Raw genomic sequence first — 25,385 nt, 5'->3', positions numbered from 1 at the left:
GTGTGTGTGTGTGTGTCAGACCCATTAATTTAGAACGATCTTCACACCACCAACCTAACCACCACCACCACCACCACCACCACCACTATTAAGCTCTACAACCACAGGCTTCACCACCATCATCACCACCATCACCACCACCAGACCACACCACCATTACCACAACAAACAACTCACTCATCTCCAGTCACCCTGAATTCCCAAACCTCACCCTTCTTACTCCCTTCATCATAACCTCTCCCTCATTCTCTCCCTTTCCCTTCCCTCCCTCGCCATAGTCACTCCCTGAACTCCCTTATCCTCACCCTTCTTACACCCTACATCATTACTTCTCCCTTTTCCTTCCCTCCCTCGCCACAGTCACTCCCTGAACTCCTTTATTCTCACCCTTCTTTCTCCCTTCACTAACTCATTCTTTTTTTCTCCTCTTAATCACCCTGAACGCCTAACGTCACCCTTTCAATATATCGTTTTTTCCCTTGATTTCCTTACATGGAACTCAATAATAGTAAGGAGAAAAGAATAGTAGTAATAGTAATAATAGTAGTTATAGTAGTAGTAGTAGTAATAGCAGTAGGGTCAATGAAGCCTAAGCATCTATATTAATCTATGTAATTTTCTCCCTTCACAGATGCCACCTCGTCCATGAGCCTGGGCAGCACAGACACCCATTGGTCAAGCTACGGCGGCTCACACTACTCATCCTATATCCCAAGTGGGTACTCGGGGTCACACTGAAAGGGGGGAGGGTGGTCATGGGAAGGGGGTATGGGTGGTCTTGGGTGTCACAGGATGCTGGGTCAAAGTTCAAGGTCACTTAAGATGGATTTTGTTGTGGGTGGATTTATGGGGATTTTTTTTATATAATAGTTGTATTTTATTTCTTTATTTCTTATCCTCTCTCTCTCTCTCTCTCTCTCTCTCTCTCTCTATCTATTTTTTTATCTCTCTCTCTCTCTCTCTCTCTCTCTCTCTCTCTCTCTCTCTCTCTCTCTCTCTCTCTCTCTCTCTCTCTCTCTCTCTCTCTCTCTCTCTCTCTCTCTCTCTCTCTCTCTCTCTCTCTCTCTCTCTCTCTCTCTCTCTCTCTCTCTCTCTCTCTCTCTCTCTCTCTCTCTCATCTGTTATTTTTTTTTCTCTCGCTATCTATCTCTTTCAATCTTTTTCTTTTGTTTCTTTCTATCACCTGCGTTTGTTTGTTTTGTGTTTTAGGATATTTATTGCCCTACCCATCCCTCTGTCCCTCCATTTCTATGTTATTTTATGTTATCTCGTCCTCTTTCTCCTTCCCCCTCGTCGCTTTGTCTTCCATATTCTATTTAGAGTTATTTTTCCTTTACCGTAAAACCTAACCTAACGTAACCTAATGTAACCATACCTAACCGTAACCTAACCTAACTTGGTCCCGTCGAGGCAGCCGTCACAGCCAGAGTAAGGCCTTGGGGTGGTGCGTGAGCCTGGCGGGGGTCTGACGAGGCGGCTGGCTGGCGAGGGGCGGGCGTTGCGGCGAGGGCCCTGCGTGGCTCCCTCGCCTCATTAGTGCATTTGTCACCCCCGACAGGCCATTATTAGCCACACAAGTTTTCCCAAGCTTCCTTAATTCTGCAATAAAACACAATCAGTTCCTTTTCCCTCCCTGACTCGGGGTTTTGTCACTGTGCGCCAAGCTATACTTTGAAGGAAAATCGCAATTTCCGTACTGCTTTTTTCCCTTCTCGCGCAAACGTGAGTGTGCCGAGGTAGAGACGAGCGGTGGCGCGGTGCTGCTGTAATCCCGGCAGGTGCAGCGCCGTGTTGTCCCCCTTGCCGCCCACAACACCGCCCCCAACACCTGTTTGAGACCGCCCCTGGCCCCTACCGTGCTGTCCTCGCCCATTATGTAGCCTCCATGTCTGTCCCAGCCCTTTCCTCACCCTTCCCGTCCTTCCGCAGGTGGCCTGACTGGAGGCAACTCGTCGACGCTGCAGAGCGGCTTCTCGTCGCCACAGACTCTGGGCTACACCAGCGACATATCCCAGCAGGTGCCGCTTGACTCGGGGTCGTCTCACCTTTCCTCAGGTAAGAACAGACTGTACCTAACGCCCCTGCCTTGTCCTTGTGTTCAGGTCCTGTGAGTCTATGTGGCCTCCCCGATGCGTGATTGACGTGCGTGTCTCATTGCAGGTGTCGTGGAGAACTCGCCCAGCTCGGGGGGCGACTACGAAGGTCTGGGCTCCCTGCAGGCCCCGCACTCCCCGCCGCGCCACGACTACATGCTGACGCGCTACTCCTCGCCCGACCTGCGCCACGCCCCGCAGCCCGCGCCCGGCGACCCGCGCCAGGACATCACCTGCGCCCCCTACACGCCGCCGGCCACCACCACCAACACCGCCGCCACGCCCTCTGCCGTGGGCGGCCTGCTCGCCGGGGCCTCCTCGTCCACGGGCGGCGCGGGCGGTGGGGTGATCGCTGCTGCTGCCGCGGCGGCGGGGACGGTGGGCGGCGGGGCCGGGAGCTACCCGGGGTACCTGGGGGGCGGCTACTACACGGCCACCACCACGGCCCAGGGCTACCTGTCCCCTAGCGTGTCCCTGCTGTACCCGCACCTGTACCCCCAGCAGGGCCAGCTCTCCCTGCTGGACCCGCGCCAGCCCACGCCCGAGCAGTACCCCGCCGCCGCCAACACGGGCGGCCAGCGGGACTACGGCCGCCACGACGGCTTCCGCGACATGTCCAGCGCCGGCACCAGCACGCCGGCGCCGCACCAGGGCATGATGGCCACCCACATGGCGCCCGACGACAACCTGCACGCCATCCACGCCCACGACAGATACATGAGCAACGGCACCCGCGCGGGCGGCCCTTCGCCCAACGACCCGTCGGTGTGGCGGCCGTACTAGCGCGGCGTGCGGCAGGGCCCCTGCCAGGCACTGCAGAGCGTTGGGGAAGGAATGACTGTCGCGATGACTTGGCTAATTTATTGATGTTGGTAAAGGATTGACCCGAAGTACTTCGATTGACCTCCTGCCATATGATGATGGTCGGCATGTTTGGTGTGTGTGTGTGTGTGTGTGTGTGTGTGTGTGTGTGTGTGTGTGTTGGATTTCTTTACAATGTAAAGTACAAGAGGTGGTGGGTGGCTTCTGCCCCCGCACGCTGTCTCCGCCACTGGGAGGCGAGGCCCTGCTCGGGACTGTCCCGTCCCGTGAGAAGTTCTCCGCGGCACGGCCTCCAGACCTGGCGCAGCACCTTCCTGCCGAGTCCAGGGGAGTAGTAGACAATTTTAGTTGGAAACCTGCCTTCCCGGCGAGTACTTCGGGCCTCCCCCGCAGCCCCGTGGCCGCCCCGACCCTGGCGGCGAGGCACACTGGGTGGGGCGGGGGCCGCGGGGCGAGGCGGCGCGTGGGGTCTTGGGAGTATACTGGATATTAGATATTCAGATTTTACTCTCGGACCGTGGTGACGCACGTCCAGTGTGTGCCTGAAGCAGAAGCAGCCCCTGTGGAGGCAGCAAGGCACTCCAGTGTGTGTGTGTGTGTGTGTGTGTGTGTGTGTGTGTGTGTGTGTGTCGTGAAGCTGTCGGCACACTCCGCAGCAGTACAAGTTCCCTCCGGTGTCAGCAGGCGAGGCCGCCGTCACTGCTCAACCTGTCCCCGGACGCGGCCGCGGCGCCGGCCTGCGTGGCGGCGCCGCGGCTGTGAGGGCCCCGCCGGAGAGTGACGGGGCCGCCGTAATCTCATTGTGGACTGTATAAAATAATCCTCGCTCAAGGTCATCCAGCTTCATAAGAGTTCATGACTGTTTAGATATTTTGTTATATACATTTGATCGTTCCTATAGACTGTAGGGAAGCACCGCCCGGTGTGTGGCGCGGAGCAGAGGCTGCGAGCTGCCTGCATCACCCCGCGCCCGGCCACGCGGGGGGAGGGCGCCGCCCCACGCCCCCAGCTCGCCCCGCCAAGGACGCCGCGCCCTCCCGCCCCGACACTCGGCGCCGCTCAAACAGAGGTTCCTGCACACACGGGGTAACCTTGCCGCGATCTCAGCAATACCTCAGTGGCCGGGCGCCGCGAATCTCCTGACGCAGACACCAGCAGCAGCAGCAGCAGCAGCAGCAGCAGCCCGCCGGGCCGCGTGTAGTGTCTGCATCACGAGTCAGTGTGTCGTGCAAACATCTCCGCCAGGGGCAGCACCGCCGCCCCGTCTGTGTACATAGCTCAGCCGCCGTGTACTGTGCCGCTAGCTGTAGGCCCTCAAGTTCTTAATAAAGCTACATTTTATACAGCACGCGTTTCTCTCATCCACGGCACGTACGCGCAGAGCCGCCGCGCAGGGAGTGGTTGCCCGCCGCCCCGATGTCACCCAACGCTGGCCAGCATCACATTGTAAAATGAATTAACCTGAATAGTATTTGTATCTATTAATGAAAGCAGCTCAGTCATTATAGAATAGTGGTTCAGTAAGTTAAAGATGCCTCCATGACGTGAAATGTAATTCCACACACAAACCCTTGCACTTCACCTCTCAGTTTATGTTGCTACAACGGGTACACTCAATAAGCTACACATGTCCCGTGCATCACCAGTATCATGACGTTAGCGTTGCATCATTGTAGACAACAGCAGCATGGAGAAGTCAACAGTGGATAAAAGGGACGTTATTCTCACAACTAACTTCAATGGTAATACTCATTTATAAAACACTAATAGACATTCATCATTTCCTCCCATCCTGTAAACTTTCTTGCTAACTTTGGTATTCAGAAAGACTCTATTCCCTCCTTTATCCACACTTCGTCACTCCATTCACACTCAACAAGATGGTGGCAACAAGTCGAAACAAACCTGGCGCTCGTCGTAATTTTACTCAATTTTCTGTGATAAACGTCTTCCCGGCTAACATGGGCGAGGTTACAAGAGGCCAGAGGGACGCTGCTATCAATGGGCCACGGCAGACGAGAGGAAGGAGCCCCGAGGATGAGGTAAGCCAATATTTTAGTAGAAGGGAAGATCCAGGGGGCGTATCCTCCACCACTTCGCGGCACACACACCCACAAGGCTTTCGTTGTGGTTGTGTTAGTATTTCCCTGGCTAGTTTTATGCGCCTAGTAATAGTTTGACAAGGCTTCTGCGGTTAAGATTCGTTTTAGGTCCGTGCCAGTATCTCATTACCTACCTTATGAAACATCAGTATCTCTTCATATATCTTTTCTACAAACCTTCAACAGTCATGGAAACGCTTTGAAAATCCAATTCAAGGACTTTTTTTTACTCTTGAAAATAGGGGATAATGTTTACGAAAGCGCGTCGCCTCCTCTGGCGACGGTGCAGCCGGTGTTGCGAGAAACACCTCCTCGCTGAAATAAGTCACATATACACGTGGGGGGGTCCAGGGGGGCGCAGCTCCCCCGTTAGTAGGTCGTAAAGTTCGGTTGGAGTAGTTTAAATATAGCGTGGTGTGTGCGCTTGTATTAATTAAAGGTATAAGTATGCTAAGGTGTTGGACTCAGGGGTAAGGTATAAGTTGTATAGCCAAAAATAGATGTTGGTTTAATGATATAGGCAAATTAGATAAGCGTGCCGTTCTTCCTTACATAAAGAAAGGTTGCTGTGGTGAACATTGGACGAGACCAAGTGAACCAGTTTCGACATTAAAAAGCAGTCTGGTATGCGCGCCATGTATCATTTTAAAGAAACATTGGTGGTATATTGATTTTATTGTGGGCAAATTAGATAACCCTCCCTCTCTCTCATCCATGTCAAAGGAAGCTTACAGTAATGAAGGTTGAACGAGAACGAGTGAGCCAGTTTCGACACGTTAAAAAGCAGCTTCGTGAGCGGGCCGAGTATCACCTTAAAGAAAAATTTGTTCCATAATGATTTCACTCCGGGCTTTCTCTGTTTGCTGTTTCCGTGGATAGTTTACTTGGTTTACTTAGCTTCAAATGACGGTATACGTAAGGACGAAGAAAAAGATGCTAGTTCCATAGCTATAGTTTACTTAGTTACATATGATAGAGTTTGTCCCATAGTTACAGAGTTTACGTAAATAAAAAAATAAAAAATGCAAGATACGTAGTTTAAAATGACTAAGAATGTGTAAAGGTACCGAAATGTACGAAGAAAAGATGTTAGTTACGTAGTTAGAGAAGTAATTTATTGATCAACAAATATATGTAAAGATAAAGAAAATATGCTAGTTACGTAGATAGAAACGACTATATGTATACAGCCATCAACCTCTGCCTGTCACTTAGCCACAGGGTTGTCTAGTTAGCACCACAGCCGCCAGGCACGGCGCCAGGGAAGTCACAACGACTGAGGGACTGGAACCAATACGTGCCGCTACCACAGGGCTGGGCCACGACAACGGTGTGATCGCATCTGAGGTACCTGGAGAGAGAGAGAGAGATAAAGGGGGATAATGATAAGAAGAAATAAATAAAAAAGGAATAGCAAGAAGATGAAGGAGATTGTGCATTGAGGGTGGTGATGAGAGGAAGAAGAAAGAGATGAAAGAAAGAGCTGGAGAGAGATGAAGGGGGGATGATGATAAGAAGAAAAAAATAAAAGAAGAAGAAGATGAAGATGAAGAAGATGGTGCATTGAGGGTGGTGGTGAGAGGAAGAAGAAAGAGAAGAAGGAAGGTGCTAAAAAATAAAAAAAAAAAATAAAACGATACTGGGTCATACAGGGACATATACTCACTGGGCGCAGTCGTTGGGGTGTGGGTAGTAGGCGCCGTTCTCCCCGCAAGTATCCCCAGGGTAGACTGACGGAGGCGAGGTGGTGGGAAGGGAATGGTGAAGGAAGTGTTAGTCTTCGCTGTTAACTATGTACCAACTGAGTGTATTGGAGTGTTACGTCCGTACTCTTAAACGTATCGGGCTCCCATAACGACTATTTTCCAAGCTCCAGAGAAGATTAACCGGATTTTCTAGGGTGTTTCTTCCTGATCATGGTGCAGAAGTCGGGTAAAACTATCACTGGAATCACGAAACAGTCTATCAGAATCCGAGCAACTTCTACGAGACTTTTCAAACAGGCGTACTTGAGGTGCCAATACGTTTAAGAATACGAGCCTTTGTATGTTTGTTTTTTTTTCCTCTGAAGTTATGAATTTTAGAGATTAGTTTTACTTTTTCCAGTATGTCTTAATCATACCCCATTCTTTTTTTTTAATGGGCACATCATCTCGCACCTATGCAAGTATTACATCGGGAATTCACGGTAATATTGGAAATTGGGAACAGCGATTAGCGGGCTTTTTTTTACACCTTTTTTTGTTGCCCTTGAGTTGTTTCTTTAGCTGTAAAAAAAAAAAATATTAGTATCCATTAAATAGCATCAAGGGAAAATAAAATAGAAAACGAGATAAACCCAAACAGTCCCCTATGAATATTAAAAGTGTCACTGTGAAAGAAATTGTTATCCTGCGGACCAACTATGACCGGTAAATTCAATGAGAAGAATTGGGAAAGCCTCACGTGGTGCGTTTGTAAGCCGCGTCATCCACGGCTCAGGGCTTGAAGAAATGCCAGTCACACAGAGGACACGTCAGGAATATGCACACATGTCCGGACCCACCCACGTCCCAAACCATTCCTGTGTCCCGCTTCCTTCCCCGGCCACACACCCACAAGACCTCCTAAATTGCTTCCTCCCAATTTCGCCAAGCAGCAATGGAGCCAAAGTTCCCCAAATGGCGTAATAATTCGCGCTAAAAACTATGCGCGGAATAACGTTAGTCGACGCCCTCCTATTCGGTCTACAGGAAAGGTTAAATTACGTGGATTTCTGCCCCTCGGAACTGTTCTAAATTATGGCTTTCCTTCTTTTGCACGTTTCCTGATTTCATTTCTCTCTGTCGGTTGTATTCGTGATATTTCCCTTTATTATACGTTAGGCAAATGTAGCGCGGTATGAGACAGTTTAATTTTCGTGGGTGTTCGTAGTATCAGGAGACGTGAAGAAGTAAAAGAATAAAGTATAAGTTGATGAGCCACTTATTTATTCATCTTAATACTATAATCAGGTACTGACGCTACGTGTGTGTATGTGTGTGGTTGAGGGGAGGGGGTATACGTGTGTGTGTGTGTGTGTGTGTGTGTGTGTGTGTGTGTGTGTGTGTAGACATAAATTCCACAAACTCACCCAAGAAATGAAGGACTTGAACAAATACTAAATGACCTTCGTTTAAATCAAGATGCGAATGCCCTCCTTACGAATGCCCTCCTTGCGAATGTCCTCTTTACGAATGTCCTCTTTACGAATGTTCACTTTACGAAAGTTCTTTTTACACACAAATACGAATGACAACTTTGCCGACATATTTCAACCTTTAACAAAGCATCTAACTCACTATTGACGTTTCACCTCTTTCAAACTAACCGAACCCTCATTTGACATTCCCTTTCCTACAACCCGAAAAAAAAAAGAGGAAAGATAAACATCACACATCGATCACAAATAAAATTGTCACATTTCTTTAGGATCTGTATGACTAAGGACCCGTGAAGCCGATAAACCTCCATTCCAGTAGAGATAAGGAAGTTAGTTTAGCCGCATCATCATCCTTCAAGCCCTTTAGTAACCCAAAGACGAATATTTTGATACAATAACACCCTCAAGAAAGAAAGATATAGACTCATGAAATCGCTAAACTTCCATTCGAGGAGAGATGAAGACCCAGTTAGTTTATCCGTACCGTCAACCCTCCAGCCATCCACCTTTCCATGGCCGAATAGTCCACTACAATAACTTACAATGTTTACCAAGCGATCTTTGATATATAGACGTCCGCACCCAGCACCTATTAACGGGACACCTTTTTCCTCCACTCCGTTCCCTTTCCTATATTCTACGGTCATTACAACAAAGAGTAGCCTAGTCTTAACGTTCGAATCAGACTACAATAGCTTTTGGGGATATGTTCAAGCGTTTCCACATCTGTTGTCGGTGTGAAAATATGTATCATGACTTCTTTGGATATTGAGAGCTTGTTTGGGTTGAATGTAGCATGTGACAGCCTGGTACCGAATATATATAGTGTGTGATTGTCAATTCTTTACCCAATATCAGTTTGTAATAGCTTTTGGGACGTCTATTCAAGCGTTTCCACATCTTTAGTTAGTGTAAAAATACCTCTTGTGACTCCTGAGGCTATTGAGAGCTTCTTGGATTTAATATATCATGTGACAGCCTAGCACCGAATAAATACAGCGTTAGCCCCTTAAATCACACACTGGAATACCGTTTGGCACTCGTATTCAAGGTTTCCACATCTTAAGTTGCTGTGTAAATATGTATCATGACTTCTTAGGCCTTTGAGAGCTTATTGGGTTGTATATAGCATGTGACAGCCTAGCACCGAATAAATACAGCGTTACCACCCTAAATCACACCCTGGAATAGCGTTTGGCACTCCTATTCAAGGTTTCCACATCTTTAGTTGCTGTGGAAATGTGTACAGTGACCTCTGAGGCTTTTGAGAGCTCTTATGATCCAATGAATGACATGTGATTTGTACCAATGGTCAAAGTGTGTGTTCTCCATATATTTCCTCAACACCTGTCATTATAGGCCTCACACTTACCTGCCCCAGACGTTGTGGTGGTGGTGGTGTGGTGATTGATGGTGTGGTGGTGGTGGTGGGGGTGGGAGCTGTGGTAGTGTCGGTGGTGGTGGTGGGAGGTGGTGGTGGTGTGGTGGTGGAAGTGATAGTAGTGGTAGTGGGTGGTGGTGGTGGTGGTGGTGGTGTGGTGGTGGTGGGGGTGGGAGTTGTGGTAGTGGGTGGTGGTGGTGGTGGTGTGGTGGTGGTGGGGGTGGGAGTTGTGGTAGTGGGTGGTGGTGGTGGTGGTGTGATGGTGGTGGGGGTGGGAGTTGTGGTAGTGTCGGTGGTGGTGGTGGGAGGTGTAGCACTTGTAGTAGTAATTGTTGTTGGTGGGGTTGCTGTAGTAGTTGTGGTAGTAGTAGTAGTAGTAGTAGCAGTGGTTGTAGAGGTTTGCGATGCCTCACTCTGAAACAATAGAGAAAAAATAAGTAAGCTGAGGGATATGAAATAGCTACACGTAACCTCGGTGCTCATCTCCGTCACACACTACACACAGTAATTAATGGGAGACAAGCGATTCGATTCTCCATTCATACCACAAAAGGCGTTGAATCCCATAACCTCTTTTCCCTACGTACAAAAATGATATCCAACACTATGCATACAGACACGGGGAGACAAAGATAGGGTCAATTTCTGAAGGATTGGTGTTTTATACAATCACTCAGCCTCACTAAAGACCCAAAAAACAATAATAAATAAGGTAAATAAGTCAATACAAGCTTTAAATCAAGTACCTTCAGTGTCCAAATAGCATGGGTGTCCGGGGCGGCGGGGAGGGCGGATAGGGAGGGCGGGGCGGCGTCAGGCTGGGACAGGACGCACAGCACCCCGCCCTCCGTCCTGTCCGCGGCTAGCAGACTCTGGAAGGTCCCCACGCCGGCCATCCCTGCTCGCTGGGCGCACTGGGGAGACGAGAAGATGGAAGGTGTTAGAGATAGATAGATAGATAGATAGTTTGATATATAGATAAGGAGATATTTGATTGCAGATGATATGGATAGGTATAGAATGAACTCCCCAACACGCGACTGAGGCAACTATATAGTCTGGAATGAAACAATTAATTTTTGCGTGTGTTTGTGTGCAGTTCCAAGAGACGTCACATAAAAGATTAAGGACGAGTTGATGGACCATTTATTTATCTTAATAGTGGAGAAAAGCCTTAGAGTATCATGCTTCGTCTGACAGGCAAGGAAGTCTTTCTAGCAAGCTGAAAGGAAGATAAAAAGAAAATAAAACAAAATACGAAGTAATACACGACTTTCTGGGTTAAATACATCAGTCAATTATTACAAGAAAGACGAAACAGATAGAAAGGGAGGAACACGAACACCATAACCTACCTAATAAAAAAGAAAGAACAAGGACAGCTTCAACACGTCAAGCAAATTCGCGACAGATGGCATGCAGATGACGAGAGACAGACCATTACAAGGACAAGCTGGGACACAGAGAGATTGCGTTCGTATATAAAACTAAACGAGGGTTAATGAATGCTCTTCCTATCCTATCCTTGGGTATAATATAAGGGAAGGGGAAGCATGTGGGACGTTGATTGAGGTCTTTTGAAGGAAACTCGAGGAACAGACCGGGAGACAATGAAAATAAAACATAGGAATACACGACTTGCTGGGTTACGTAGTTCAAGCAATTATTATAAGAGGGACGAAATAGGTAGAGAGAGGGAGGAAGTGCGGGGAAGAGATTGGGAGATGACAGGGTAGGAATCGATCTTGTCAGGGGTCCGAAGGGGAAGTGTGAAGTTATGTCGAAATGGAATAGCTTATGATGAGAATGTTACTGCTTTAGGAGGTTGTTCTTCTGCTACAGCTGCTGCTACTACTACTACTACTACTACTACTAATAATAATAATAATAATAATAATACCACCACTGCTACTACTACTACTACTACTACCCTACCTTACCTTACCTTGCCTAACCTAACTTCACCATACCTAACCTTACCTTACCTTACCTAACCTTACCTTACCTTACCTAACATAACCTAACCTAACCTTACCTTACCTTACCTTACCTAACCTAACCTTACCTTACCTTACCTTATCTAACCTAACCTTACCTCACCTTACCTTACCTAACCTAACCTTACCTTACCTTACCTTACCTTACCTTACCTAACCTAACCTAACCTTACCTTACCTAACGTTACCTTACCTTAACTTAGACTCACCTGTGTACTGGATAGCGCCGTGACCGTTCTCCACACCAGGTGATCAGGAAGCTGTACACCTGTCCACGCTAATTCGTAACTGGCTGACCCACCACCACCATCACCACACACCACCACCACCACCACCACTACCTCCACCAACACCAACACCACCAGCGTCCTCAGTAACACCTCCTGAAACAAAGATAAATTGATTGATAGATAACTGATTGATAACGAAGAAAAAAAACGTAAAAGATAGCAATACATGAATAACTAGATTGATTGATGATTGATAGATAATGAATTGGTAGCGAAAAAAACGAAATAAAACAGCAACACAAGGAGGCATCAGTTAAAATTGATGTTGTAATATATAATTCTTAACGTAATCCAAGAGTTATATATTTTCCTATGATTTGCGGATGTCTGGTATCCATTTTCTTTTATAAATTCCCTCGTATTAAATTATTTAGCTACAGGGATCGTATAATTATCATCGCTATTTATTTTCGGTATAACTAGAGAGAGAGAGAGAGAGAGAGAGAGAGAGAGAGAGAGAGAGAGAGAGAAGGTAACGTTTCGAGGATTGCAGATAGCTGGTACCGTATATGCATTTTCCTTCATAAATTCCCTCGTATTAATCCATTCAGCTACAGGAATCATATTATTATCATTGCTATTTCTTTTCGGTATAACTAGAAAGGGAGAGAGAGCTAATGTTTGAGGATTGCAGATATATATAGCTGATACCGTACACATTCTCCTTCATAAATTCCCTCGTATTAAATAATTTAGCTACAGGAATCGTATAATCATCATCGATATTTCTTTTCGGTATAACTAGAGAAGAAGAGGAAGTTAATGTTTGAGGATTGCAGATATATATAGCTGGTACCGTATGCATTTTCTTTCATAAATTCCCTCGTATTAATCCATTTATCTACAGGAATCGTATAATTATCATCGTTATTTCTTTTCGGTATAACTAGAAAGGGAGAGAAAGCTAATGTTTGAGGATTGCAGATATATATAGCTGGTACCGTATGCATTTTCCTTCATAAATTCCCTCGTATTAATCCATTTATCTACAGGAATCGTATAATTATCAACGTTATTTCTTTTCGGTATAACCAGAAAGGGAGAGAAAGCTAATGTTTGAGGATTGCAGATATATATAGCTGGTACCGTATGCATTTTAGAGAGAGGAAGAAAGTAACGTTTTTTTGAGGATACAAGAGAGGACATTGAAAATTTTAAGTAGAGAGAGGAAGAAAGTAACGTTTTTTGAGGATGCAAGAGAGGACATTGAAAGTTTTAAGTAGAGGAAGAAAGTAATGTATTTTTTGAGGATGCAAGAGGAGACGTTGAAAGTTTTAAGGGTAGGCTATCGAATGTGCTCTGATGACGCCCCGGAACCTCCTAATTCTTCATTCATGTTGTAATGTGTATGTATAGGGGAGTGCCACACCTCGTTGACATGTATTACTCACCCTCTTCTCCTCCTGTTGCATGTTTCAATTCTTTATCACATCCTCCTCCTATTTTTCCTTCTCCTCTTCCTCCTCCTCGTTTCTCTTCTTATTCTTCCTCTTCCTCTTCCTCGTTTCTTTATCACATCCTCCTCCTTTTTCTCCTTCTCCTCCTCTTCGTTTCTCTTCTTCTTCCTCTTCCTCGTTCCTCTAATATTACTACGATTATTACATGTTTCTTCACTTCCTCCTCCTCCTCCTCCTCGTTCCTCTTCTTATTCCTCCTCCTTCATTTTCTTTTTCCCATAATATTGCTGCTTCCTGTTCTTTCATTCCTTTCTTTCTTCTTCTTCTTCTCGTTCTTCTATTCCACTTCTCTTCTCGTATCCTAAATATAATCTTCCACATCAACACCTTCTACTACTCCTCCTCCCTTCCTTCCACTCCTCCTCCTCTTCTTTCCTTCCACCTTTCCATCCCCTCCTCCTCCTCCTCCTCCAGTTCATTGCAGTCTCTTATCTCCTCTTATCTATGTCCTTGACTCCCATTGTTTTGGAGACACGTAGGAAGGAACTGATGACTTTATGGTCCGTTAACGAGAGAGAGAGAGAGAGAGAGAGAGAGAGAGAGAGAGAGAGAGAGAGAGAGAGAGAGAGAGAGAGAGAGAGAAATAATGAAAGTATATATAGGGGTTGATATTATACTAATGTCTGTAATATCCACTTTTTTCCTCTCCTCCTCCTTCTCCTCAACGTAAGCAACTAATTATGTCGAGTGAGTGAGTGAGTGGAAGGTTAATGAGTAGGTGAGTGAAGGAGTGATATATGAGTAGGCGTATGAGAAAGGTCAGTGAGAAAGGTCAAGGAGGTGTGCGTGCGTGAATGAGGGAGGGAGGGAGTGAGTGCGTGCGAGAGGTCAGGGAGAGCGCGCTTACCATAACGAGGGTGTGGCGTGTCCTGTACTGACCGGCGCCCTGCTACCGACCCGCCTGGCTCCCTGCACACACACACACACACACACACACACACACAGCAATTTCTCCTCCATTTTTTTTTCATTATTTTTGTTTATTCAGTAGTAGAAGTAGTAGTAGCAGCAGCAGCAGTAGTAGTAGTAGTAGTGGAGATTGATTAAGTAAGAACCTTTGCCAGTGCAGGATGGAGCAGATGGCGGGAAAATGTTGGTATAGGTCTTTGCCCTGAAGTGAATTATTAATGACATGATGATTAAGCTTAAGAAATATTTTAAAGAGAATTCCTTAGTACAGAGGATGGCTTAGTCACTGACAAAGCCTACCAAACGTTTCTCCTCTTGACGAAATTAGCAAAACTGTGTGAAGTATGACCCAAGAATGCCCAATTGGTATCTCTCAATAACTGCCTAATTTGTACTGGCCTTGAAGGTAGTCACATACATGCTACAGAATCGGTTCTTGTCCTTGAATCTATAAGTTTGTGTAAATTGTTGGTTGCAGCCCACCACAGAGGATACATTAACTTTTCTAATATTGGACTATGATATTCTCAACACTGAAATAAAAACTTTATTCACGTAAGTATATTTTGTGAAAAGTACATGTTCTGATTTGAGATTCAAGTTTGATTGCAAAGTTGTGAGGTGATATGTAAGTTCCAACCAAATAACAAGCACAGGATACACATTTTAGAAAACAAAATGTATCAATGAACATATGAGTACTGGGGCCTTGCTCCTCACTGACAAAGAAACTGGCAGTGAGCAACGATTCATCATCGAGGAGTTAATTACATGAACAAACACAGTACATCAACAGACTTCTTGGTAAACAGTTGCAGGTTACCAAGATTCCTTTCACTCGGTCCTCAGCGTGAGGATGACCAGAGCACCCAAGCCTTGTGCTGCCCCCCGGCCCTGCCTCGCCCCGCCCCAGGCCCTGTGTGGCCATGAGCGGCTTGAAAATGTGGCATTCTTCACTATTAACTGTGATAAATACACTTTCAATGACTAACTTAAGAGTATGGCCTCATTCACTAGTGACTGTCCATACATTCTGCAATCAATAATACAGTTGCAATGACTAACCTCTATGTTTATGGCCAATTTCACAATAAAACATAATAGTAACTGTCAGTACATTCTCTGATCAATAATATAGTTTTCAAAAGTTAATTTTTGAGCCTTGTACATTATTATAGCCATGTTGAGTTTTGTGCCCAAGAAGGGTCCAGTTCAGTCCTATTGAATACTAGCACACAGTTTGTACCTTGGTGGTGATCCTTGCAGGCTTAGGGCTTGTTCACAGGGGAGGAGAGCACAGAGCTGGGGGCTAACACTTCTTTTTGCCACTAATACTTGTCAGTCAATACAAATATAATACTTTGTCATCAAAATAGATACTGAGTTTTCATACAAATTCGTTAACAGCCAGAATATTTTATTACCTACGTACAAAAAAAGAAGTTAGGTGGATTTCTCTTGAATCTACTACACAGTATTCAGAGTCTACTTCTAGAGGTACATGTGACTAGGGAATGTAACATCATGTAGCATATCTTAAACCAGGTAATTTGATTACATTTAATGAGCAAATTCTCTCCCTCAGCAAATAAAGAAATATTATTGTATAAGATTTCATATAAAAATTATATCTTAATCGCTATGACTGAACTACTACTGCAAAAATATACCATTAGTGTAGAAAAATACTTGTAACATCGTTATTCTTTTCGGAGCCGGAATTGAGAAAGGTTGGTTGCACAACCTTCAGTGATGACACTTGAGGCAGGAAGGAGTTGCACATCAGCACTTGTATAACTGAAGAATGGAAGAAAATGTTGCCCACCTCACTCAGCCACAAGCATCCATCTCCTGGACCAAATGTCACTGCCCTAAATAATCCCCGAGCTGAACAACCTAACTATACATGCAGCTCTTCCGTGGCCACGAGAGAGCACTACTTCTCCCACCAAGACATGGATGTGACCAAGACAAACTCTTGCTCTCACAAATACAAACTGGCCACCGCTGAGCTTGGGCACTCAACAGGTGCTTACAGTAACATTGTCACTCTGAATGTACTTGTGTAGAGTTACCTCAGAGATACAAACATGCTTTTCCATCCTTCCTGAAATGTTTTGTTTTCATGAGTAGAGGGATTTATTCCTAGTCATGGCAATGGCAGTATTAAGCTGTCTTAGCAGCTGAGACTGAACAACTGAACACAACTGCTTTCAGAGGCCTGTGTGGGGCCCTTTGTCTGACGGCAAGCCTCAACTATTTGCCTCAGATTCCTCATCAAATGAACATCAGATATCATTATCACTGAAGTAAAAGTAATGTCCCTTTTGAAGATTCTGTTCATTATACAATGGCATTAATATTATTCTTGTTCATGTTACAGCGAGCCTCTTCCAGTACTTCACTACATCATTATGGCACAGAACACATCAGCTTGGGAACACCCAATATGGCACTCGTGAACACCTACACTCACTGTGTTAATAAGTGTGGGTGATGTATGTTCCTCCTAACTCCCAGGACTTCACTTTGTGGTGAGCCTTACCTGTGGACTGACTCTTGAGCAGCAGGTAGCTAGCCTTCAACTTGAGCTTATCACTAGCAAGTCTCCGTTCAATGAATTATCAAAAGACTGGCACACAAATCGATTGTTTATATACATGTCTCATAAATATAGTGCTATACATATGTACACTTTTTGTTAAAGTTCAAAAAATTGGTCATTTGTTGTACAGAGTATAAAAATTACAAAGAAATGGAATGTAGTAGTACCACTTTCAATATAGTATTCCTCGTCCATTACCATTTTTTCCAAAGCTTGTCTGTTCAGTGTTGATATAATGTTGCGTAGAAATATTTTCCAAACTGAATCACTTTGTGCATTATTCTTTTCCTGGCATCCTTATTTTTGCCTCTGAGTTTACCAGACCTAACAAAGAGTGATGAAGGTGCCCTGTGTCAAGCCTCCCAGTGTAGAGTAAGGGAGCCAGCCACTGAAACAAGCGCTTGCACTGTTGCTCCATGTTGGCCCCTTCACGGTACACACAAGAGAGGAGCTATGAGCCAGCACTTCAGGGAGTTGAGCCCCACACTGTCTTGAGTTGGCAGATCCCTATGAGCACAGAGGAGCCCCTCAAGAGCACCCTCCATGCCCACTTTCCAACACTGCACACGTCAGTGGGGCAAGGCCCCTTTGCACGTGTCCCCGAGTGATGTTCAGTCCTCTGACAGAGACTGTGGGACTAGCGGAGGCTGAGGCAGGTCCTGGGCGATAGGTGCGGACTGGTGCAGGGCTGGGGCAGGCCGACACTGTGCCTCGCAGTGGTGAGCAATGGTTCTGCATGATGAGCCCCGTGTGCCCGGCCGGCTGGGTGTCCTGCTGCTGCCAACTCTCAATGTACAAATTGGTGTCCACAGAGGAGGCAGGGCCCAGCACCCTACGTTGTTCTGTGGATGAGGGGATGTTGAAATTAGTTTTTAAGATATTGCCCTGCTAATAAAATGCTGGTCGTAATTAATTGCATGGCTACCTCATTTCCTGTGAGATGAAAGGAACAACTTTACATTTTCCTCCTCTGTCAAACTTGTGCAACAGTCAAAACTGAAAAAGTAGGAGGTACAAATATGAAGATAGTGTAGCATCTGTGGTGCAGTGGCTCACCCAGCAATCTGTCCATCACATGACCAGAGGTTCTCTGAGCCTCCACACTCATGGAAGCAGTGGTGGTGATGGCAGGGGAGGATGGGGTGGAGGAGGCGGCGGTGGTGGCCCTGATGTAGGTCACGGTGCCTCGGCTGGCCACCACGGGGGCACCGTCAAGGGAGGAAGGCAACAGCTGCTCCATTACTCTCGCCTCCCTGCTGCCCTCAGATGGAATTCCATCATATACCCTTTCTGAAAAGGCAGTTTTGTTACTACCTCCGAGGATTCATTAGCAGTCAGCACTCAAAAGAAAATTATAAAGGCATTCTCTGAGGTTCCCAAACAAGCTATGCTCTCCATTACTAATATCCAGACTTCTAGAATGTCATCTAGTGCCAAGCAAGATAACAAATTCAAAGACTTCAGGATATGTTTGGGGATGGTTTGGGGACATCCAGTTAGATGGAATGATAGACTGCAAGCCACATAAGGAAGATGAGAAGGCAAAGAATGATCTTACAAGACAGAAATGTATGAACAAAAATGAGTGAAGGATATGGAGCATGAGCCCATTGACAGGCAGCCTGTCAATTGGTCAGTACAAGAGATCAAGCTTTCCCAGGGCCAGGCAACACAGGCCAGAAGTGAAAGTGTATCAGCTATTTCAGCATTTACTTAACACGCTGTTTTACAAAAGCAGATCATGATCTTATTGAATAGAGCCAGTGTGCTTACAAACACGCATTAAAAAAAATTCAGTTTGTTCATAAATCATCTGTTCCAATTAACTTATTTCAGTCCTTTCACATCATGCACAATTATTAAAAATAAGACTAAAAGCAGAGTGCACTCACTCAGTTTTCGACGCGCCAGAATATTCCTTAAGTGACTTAGTGTGACGACGGTGAGCACAACGAGGCAGATGCTGATCACGATGATGGCAGCAAACAAAAACGTTTCTTTCCACCCGACACCTTCAGGCTGCTCTGAGTCACTTTCCTCCACCTTATCACTAGTATTAGCACCATCACCAATGTCTCTGCTGGCTGACTCCATGCCACTACTGTTTCTGCCCCCACTCGCCTCTTCCTCCAGACCACTGCTAGCACCACTGTGTTCATGAACGCCTTCACTGTTAGCCTCGGACTCCTCAGCCCCCGACATGCCTGGCTGGGTCTGCGGCCCAAGGTGTCTGTGGCGGTGGCTGTGCCGAGAGTGTTCTTTGCTGCTCTTCTCCGAGTCATTTTGGGCAGACAGTGAGACGCTACCCTCGGCACCAACACTGTGTTTTCTGATGCCAGATTTGCTGCCATGGGGTTTTGCGTGGCCAGTGCCCTTGGCCTTTTTAGGCTCCTCCCCTTCCGCCTCGCTGGGGGTGCCGGATTTGTGCCTGGTGTGGGTGCGGGCATCCTTGGTGTGTGGGGCAGGGGATGTGGAGAGGGTGATGGGGAGCTGGGGTCGACCGGGCTGTGACCAGTTGGGTATAAACTGGGCAGCTGGGGCACACACTGTGTCCTGGTACACGTAGCAGGGCACCACCACCACCTGGGGGTCGTGGCAGCGTGTACACGGCACGCAATGCCCTTGCCGATCACTGAAGAACTCCTGCCCGAGCTGGCAGGTCAAGCCCGCACACACCACACACACCGTCCAGCCAGCACACACGGTCCACGCCAGCACCCACCACCCTCTTCCTACCATCTGAAACAGACAAAACAAAAATTAGAAGGTAGAACAGACATTGCTAATGTACTGCATGGTCATATTTTTGATTTGCAAATCAAATCCCATGATATTCGATTTTTTAAAAACAATTAAAGGATTTCAGTGAGGTTTTAACTTTGTCATGCTGTAATATAGATAAAAAGGTGATTTCAAAATCTTCAAAGTTAGGTAGATCAGACAATATAGCTCTGCTTGGGTTACAAGAGAGTGCTGCCTCTCTCTGAGAAGCAGATGTGAGCTAGAATTTATGGGATTAAAATCACAACCTCTTGATCTCCAGCCAAGCACCATCCCCACTGACTGATTTGGCATACCCATTTCTAACCCTGACAGTCACCTTAAATTACATGGCAAGGTTTTCAAATTAGTACACATTTGGATTTGTAGGGTAGGCAATGTATTGGTATTGCTTAGAAAGTAAAACCACAACAAGTATTCAAGTCTCCATATTTAGTGCTAGAAATCTTCTAACCATATAAAATGACCTTCACATTAATGACCAATATGTTTCCTTGTATTTACTACCAGAATATCAAGTTGTGGACCCGTGTATTGTATTCATGAGGTCATTTCGTCCTCCCCTTGGCGCTTTGCCCCCCGTTGGGGGAAACGGACTGGTAAGACACCACAAAACCTCCCCCAGGGGAGGCCAGCATCCCGCCCACCTGTGTAAGCTGGCCACTAATTCATCCCTTAGGTGTCACAATTTAACACAAAAAACCTTTAATTTTGACGTATTCACTAATTTCCCCCAGCAAAACACCCCAAACCCTCCCCCTGGACAGTCTGGAGGGCGGCCAGCATCCCGCCCACTCCCCTTGGTCTCCCCCGCCCCGCCCCGCCCACCTGTGTCACCTGGCCACAAATTAACCCCTTAGGTGTCATAATTAAACGCAAAACACCTAAAATGCCTAAGCATTCACTAATTCCCGTCGCCAAAACACCCCAAACCCTCCCCCTGGACAGTCTGGGGGCGGCCAGCATCCCGCCCACTCCCCTGGGTCACCCCCGCCCCGTCCCGCCCACCTGTGTTACCTGGTCACAAATTTATCCCCCAGGTGACCCAATTACACACAAAGCTCCCCTAATTTCCCTTGCCAATACAGCCGTTTCCTGCGTGTCTAAACCACCTGTTCCTCCTCCCCCCGTCCCCAGGTGGCTCCCGACTCACCTGCGCACACCTGTCTCACCTGATATTAATTTAGGTTCCCCTGCGTGCCCGGAGCCTCCCTTACCTTCGTCCTGGTAGTTAGTATTTTCGCTTTTTAATCCATTTTAGCGGTAAATTCATGGTTGTTGCGAGGCATTCACAGATCCACACCAACCCAAGACATCTCGCCATAATTACACCTGAGACTCGCTGCTCTCCTCCTCTTCTTCTTCTTTTTCCCTCTTTTTTTCTGCTTTTTCTCCCTCTTCTTCCTCTTCTACAGACCTCTGACGCCTGGTATCGCTTCTTAGGGCTTTACGCTTTATTCTTCCTTCATTTTTACCTTTTCATTCTTTATTTCTCCTCGTATTTAGCTTTTAATCAACAATATTTACCTGTGTTTACCCGCCTCTCACTTCCTACCTGTCCCATTGCCTTCGACCTCTTAACACCTACGAATTTTACCATCTGCCACATCTCCCTTAAAACGTCAATGTAAAAAGCTTATAGTGATGGAAAGTCGTAAATATCCCTAGTGATTTCAATGATTCTGTCTTAAAATCCCTTGGCTAAATCTTAAACATGGAAGCCCTCAAAGGAAAGTATTGCAAGGGAAAGCTATCCACGTGTCCAACTAACATCATATTAACTCCTTCTCGTGATCATTTTAAGTGCAAACAACCGCTAAATAGTTGCTCTGAGGGGATGAGACATTGCCAGGACAGGTGATGAGCAGGTGTACAGAAAAAACAGAGCTCAGCGCAGGGTGACGTATATAAGTGTACGCAGTGGAGTAACCAAGAGTGCGTAGTGAAGTATCTAAGTGTAAAGAAGTACCAAGGAGGCCCTAAAAAGCGATACAGAGCGGAACAGGTCAAAAAAAGAAGAAGAAGGTGTAGGCTAGCCAGCGAGCCCCGCCATAATTTCATTCATTAGGTGCACAGGTAGCTACGTCACGGGTGGGGCGGCCAATGGTCAGCGCGCTCCGTACTACCTCAAGGCTACTCGACCGCCCTGGGCACACCTCGGGACGTGGCCTGAATAGTATGAATGGGCGGCCGTTTCTCCCGTGCTACTTATTGGGCTGTGGCTTACTTCTCAAATTACAGATAGGGCCATCTTGAGGCTTAATTCCTCCCGCTACACCTGAGTTTCGTACCTGCCCTGCCCACCGTCCACCTGAGATGCCAGTCACCTTGATGCCCATCCCGTAATGGATCACATACCTTTGTTTTTTTTTCTTTTGCCTTATCCTTCCAGCCATTCATTCCTCTACCACAGGAGGATCAGCTTCCATTTATGGCATTTTGAGGTGTAGGTTGTAGGCTGCAGTTAGGCAAGTCATTTTAATTACTTATCCACGAGTAGCTACGTTAGACTTAATCTGCCTATTACTTATTCATCTATACCAAAGATATGGATGCTTTAGAATATGAGAACATATATTGATAGAATGTGTATGGGGTTTACTTTTACAGTGGTTCCCAAGGCAAGAGTTGACTGCAAGGATGCTAAGCGACAGTAGGACATAACCTGGCAAATGACATTCCGACCAGGTAATATATCGGACAGGAAGGAATGTGTGTGTGTGTGTGTGTGTGTGTGTGTGTGTGTGTGTGTGTGTGTGTGTGTGTTGTGTCAGCTTACCAACATGGGTGCCTAAGGAATCCAAATATAATGTAATTTGTGTTTATTTCACTGAAGTATGAATACGTGCTGCATTGAAATATTAAAGACAAATAAAGAACATACAACAATTCCTATATTACGGCGGGTGGGTGGTTCTGTGTCCTCCCGCACTTGTCAGAACACAAACTATACCCTGATTAAAAAACTGAGAGTCCAGGCAAAATTATAAAGTTATAGGCTAGGGGCTAAGGAGTACTAGAGCGTCCTCACTCCTTTGCATCTGCCACACCGCCTGCAGTGATAGCAAAAGTGGCTTCGTTCTCGGGCAGCTCCGGACTGTCGTAAATCTTCGCGATGCGTGTCTCGCCGCGGCCTTTGCGCAGGGAGACACGGGTGGTGGAGGCGTGAGCGAGGATGTGTCCGCCGATGGGCTTCTTGGGGTCAGCCTGAAAGGACATGGCAGCCCCTGGGTCGGCGGTCATCTGGTTAGTGATGTAGACGGACACATTGTACTCCTCGCTGATCTTCTGCAGGCGGGACAAGTACTGGGCGAGGCGCTGCTGTCGGTCTGCAAGCTCCCCGCGGCCGCTGAAGTCCACGCGGAATAATGCCATGATGGAGTCGATGATGAGGAGCTTGAAGATGCCTGGCTCCTCGTGGAACTGTGCCGCGACATGGTCCAGGATCTCGAACTGGTGCTCCGAAGTGAAGGCGCGGGTGTACAGCACGTTCTCCAGCACCGCCTCCTGCTCCAGGTTGAAACGATCCGCGATGCCACGCAGCCGGTCTGGGCGAAACGTGTTCTCCGTGTCGACGAAAATGACCTGCAGGAAAAGGAACCAAAAAAACACTATAGGATAAGGAAAACATAAAGAAAAAGATAAAAAGGACGCAAGCAGGAAAAAGAGGAAGAAAAACTAGAAAAAAATAAATAGGCTAGGCGCGCGTGTCCTCAGTGCCTATCTCCGGCACATTGACCTTTGACTCTGCAGCGGGAAACAACCCATTATACTCATTATAGTATACACTCGTATGACCAAGAACAAAACCCATCCAAACACACCCCAGTACCCACCTTCCCTCCAGTGTAAGTCCCTGCATCGTTGGGGATCTGTGCCGTGACGCAGAGGGTGTGCGCTAACTGCGTCTTGCCCGTGCGGAACTCGCCGAAGACCTCCGTGATGGCCATGCTCTCGATGCCGCCCCCGAGCAAGCTGTCCAGCTCCCCTGACCCCGTGCTGACCCTGAAGATGTGCCTCCGACGCTCAAGCACCACCAGAGCTGTCACGAAGCCGTCACCGCCGCTCACCTTAGCTGCCACCTGCCAAAAGTAATGGAAAGTGGTGGTGGTGGTGGTGGTGATGGTGGTGGTCAGGAAATGAAAGAAATTAAAGGAAAAGGGTGATGGGGAAGATATAACAATAATGATAATTATGAGTAACGATGCTGATGATGACAGTAGGCTAATAATAATAATAATAAAGGAGAAGGAAAAGGAGAAAAAGAAAGAGAAGGAGAAGAAGGAAAAGAAGATGGTGAGAGTGGCGGATCTAGAAAATATTTTTCTGAAGGGGGGCACTTTTTTTTTAATATATTAGTGACAGCTGTAACAAAATTTTCAATTAGATCACCGTTGGTCAGTTCACGGTGAATGTATAATTTTGCAAGCCCATTCAATCTCTTCTTACCCATAGTTGACCGTCTGTATGATTTTATATGTTTAAGTGTAGAAAAACTTCGTTCAGCTGTACCAGATGGAATGAGCAAAGTGGCCTAAATAAGTAATAATTTCTTTATAATAGGATAATTTTGTGAGCACTGCTCATATGTATTAAGTACAGTATTTGGCAAGGAGCTTTAAGGTACAGAAGACCAACGTGATCTCCACATTCTGAATTCAGTGACATAATCATGTAAATCATCCAGGCCCAGAACTGGATCATCTCAGGTAGTCTTTGTACATCAATAGCGACCAGCCGCAGCTCTCTGAGCCTTTCATTCCCCCTTGTCCAGTACCCGCCTGATACGGGTACTTGATCTGGGGGAGTATTTCACATTTTTTTCTTTCTTTTTAGCTTTAAAATATATGTTAACGCGAACTAGTAGATAAACATTCATTTAAGCATTTTAATATTTAATAATGATAATAATGATAATAGTTATACTACTACTACTACTACTACTACTACTACTAATAATAATAATAATAATAATAATAATAATAATAATAATAATAATAAATATTATTATTATTAATTCCGTTATCAAAAATTATAATATTTTATTATGGGGGGGGGCACGTGACTGGTGCCCCCCCCTGGATCCGCCGCTGTGGCGAGGAAAAAAATAGAGAAAAGAATGAAAACGAAAAAAAAAAAAATAGATAAAACCACCTCCTTCAACCTCACAATCATCTTCAACCTCCATATATATTTCAAAACCAAGGCACATGTGCTCACCTCTTTAATCTTATCCACCTTGGCTTCGGAAAGACCTTTGATATTGCACATTTTCCTCCGCGTCGTCATTTGCACGCCGCGGACAGTGCAAATCCCGGCCGTCTTCAGCTTCTTGAGGTCCGCTGCGTTAATTCCATGGGCTTGTAATTCATCTATGTCCGTGAAAAAGCTTACGTCTTCTTCCCCGTCTTCCACCTCGACGTCCAGCGCTTGGTCTTGCATTTTGAGGCGATTTTTGGAGGAGCGACGCAAAAATGGTTTCCTCGTACCCAGTGGTGACGCGAACTGACGCTATAGATTTCGTAATGGGACTTTTTTTTCTATTTCCAGGGAGCGGATCCAGAAAAATCACGTAATATATGTTGTTTTTAAATGTTATAAGTTGAATACGGAATAAAAACAATGGGTTGTGGGTCCACAGCACATTGTTTCTGACGTTTTATCGCTCGTAATGGGACTTTTTCTTTCTTCTCGAGTATATAATCATGTAATATCTGTTGTTTTTAAGTATGATAAAGTAAATATGATATGGAAATGATAGGTTATG

At 46.0% G+C, this 25,385-nt stretch overlaps 3 protein-coding genes and 1 long non-coding RNA gene across 7 annotated transcripts in view; 1 reads left to right on the top strand and 3 right to left on the bottom strand.

Moving 5' to 3' along the window:
* The window catches only part of LOC126985973 (runt-related transcription factor 3-like), a 124,912-nt gene extending 120,652 nt beyond the window's left edge, over positions 1 to 4,260 (top strand). For all 4 annotated transcript variants that reach the window (XM_050841654.1, XM_050841633.1, XM_050841643.1 and 1 more), the window contains 3 exons: positions 632 to 715; positions 1,930 to 2,055; positions 2,161 to 4,260. In XM_050841654.1, the coding sequence (XP_050697611.1) occupies positions 632 to 715; positions 1,930 to 2,055; positions 2,161 to 2,876 (926 nt within the window). In that variant the 3' untranslated portion in view covers positions 2,877 to 4,260. The remainder of the gene's footprint in view (positions 1 to 631; positions 716 to 1,929; positions 2,056 to 2,160) is intronic.
* A 5,595-nt stretch (positions 4,261 to 9,855) lies between these two features.
* On the bottom strand, positions 9,856 to 11,937 carry LOC126982668 (uncharacterized). The gene is made up of 3 exons (XR_007735288.1): positions 11,786 to 11,937; positions 10,326 to 10,493; positions 9,856 to 9,993 (listed from the first exon to the last, which is right to left on the bottom strand). It is a non-coding gene; the product is annotated as an uncharacterized LOC126982668 (long non-coding RNA).
* A 2,827-nt stretch (positions 11,938 to 14,764) lies between these two features.
* Positions 14,765 to 21,002, bottom strand: LOC126985972 (uncharacterized). The gene is made up of 4 exons (XM_050841607.1): positions 20,836 to 21,002; positions 18,730 to 19,576; positions 17,894 to 18,127; positions 14,765 to 17,679 (listed from the first exon to the last, which is right to left on the bottom strand). The coding sequence occupies exons 2-4, from the start codon at positions 19,574 to 19,576 to the stop codon at positions 17,366 to 17,368; spliced, it is 1,395 nt and encodes a 464-aa protein (XP_050697564.1). The 5' UTR covers positions 20,836 to 21,002; the 3' UTR covers positions 14,765 to 17,365.
* A 1,423-nt stretch (positions 21,003 to 22,425) lies between these two features.
* LOC126982660 (meiotic recombination protein DMC1/LIM15 homolog) lies at positions 22,426 to 25,267 on the bottom strand. The gene is made up of 3 exons (XM_050834926.1): positions 24,839 to 25,267; positions 23,455 to 23,700; positions 22,426 to 23,203 (listed from the first exon to the last, which is right to left on the bottom strand). The coding sequence occupies exons 1-3, from the start codon at positions 25,058 to 25,060 to the stop codon at positions 22,646 to 22,648; spliced, it is 1,026 nt and encodes a 341-aa protein (XP_050690883.1). The 5' UTR covers positions 25,061 to 25,267; the 3' UTR covers positions 22,426 to 22,645.
* Positions 25,268 to 25,385: the final 118 nt, after the last annotated feature.

Source organism: Eriocheir sinensis, chromosome 5, assembly GCF_024679095.1.
Source record: "Eriocheir sinensis breed Jianghai 21 chromosome 5, ASM2467909v1, whole genome shotgun sequence".
Classification (NCBI taxonomy): domain Eukaryota; kingdom Metazoa; phylum Arthropoda; class Malacostraca; order Decapoda; family Varunidae; genus Eriocheir; species Eriocheir sinensis.
This window is presented reverse-complemented; position numbering and strand designations above follow the sequence as displayed.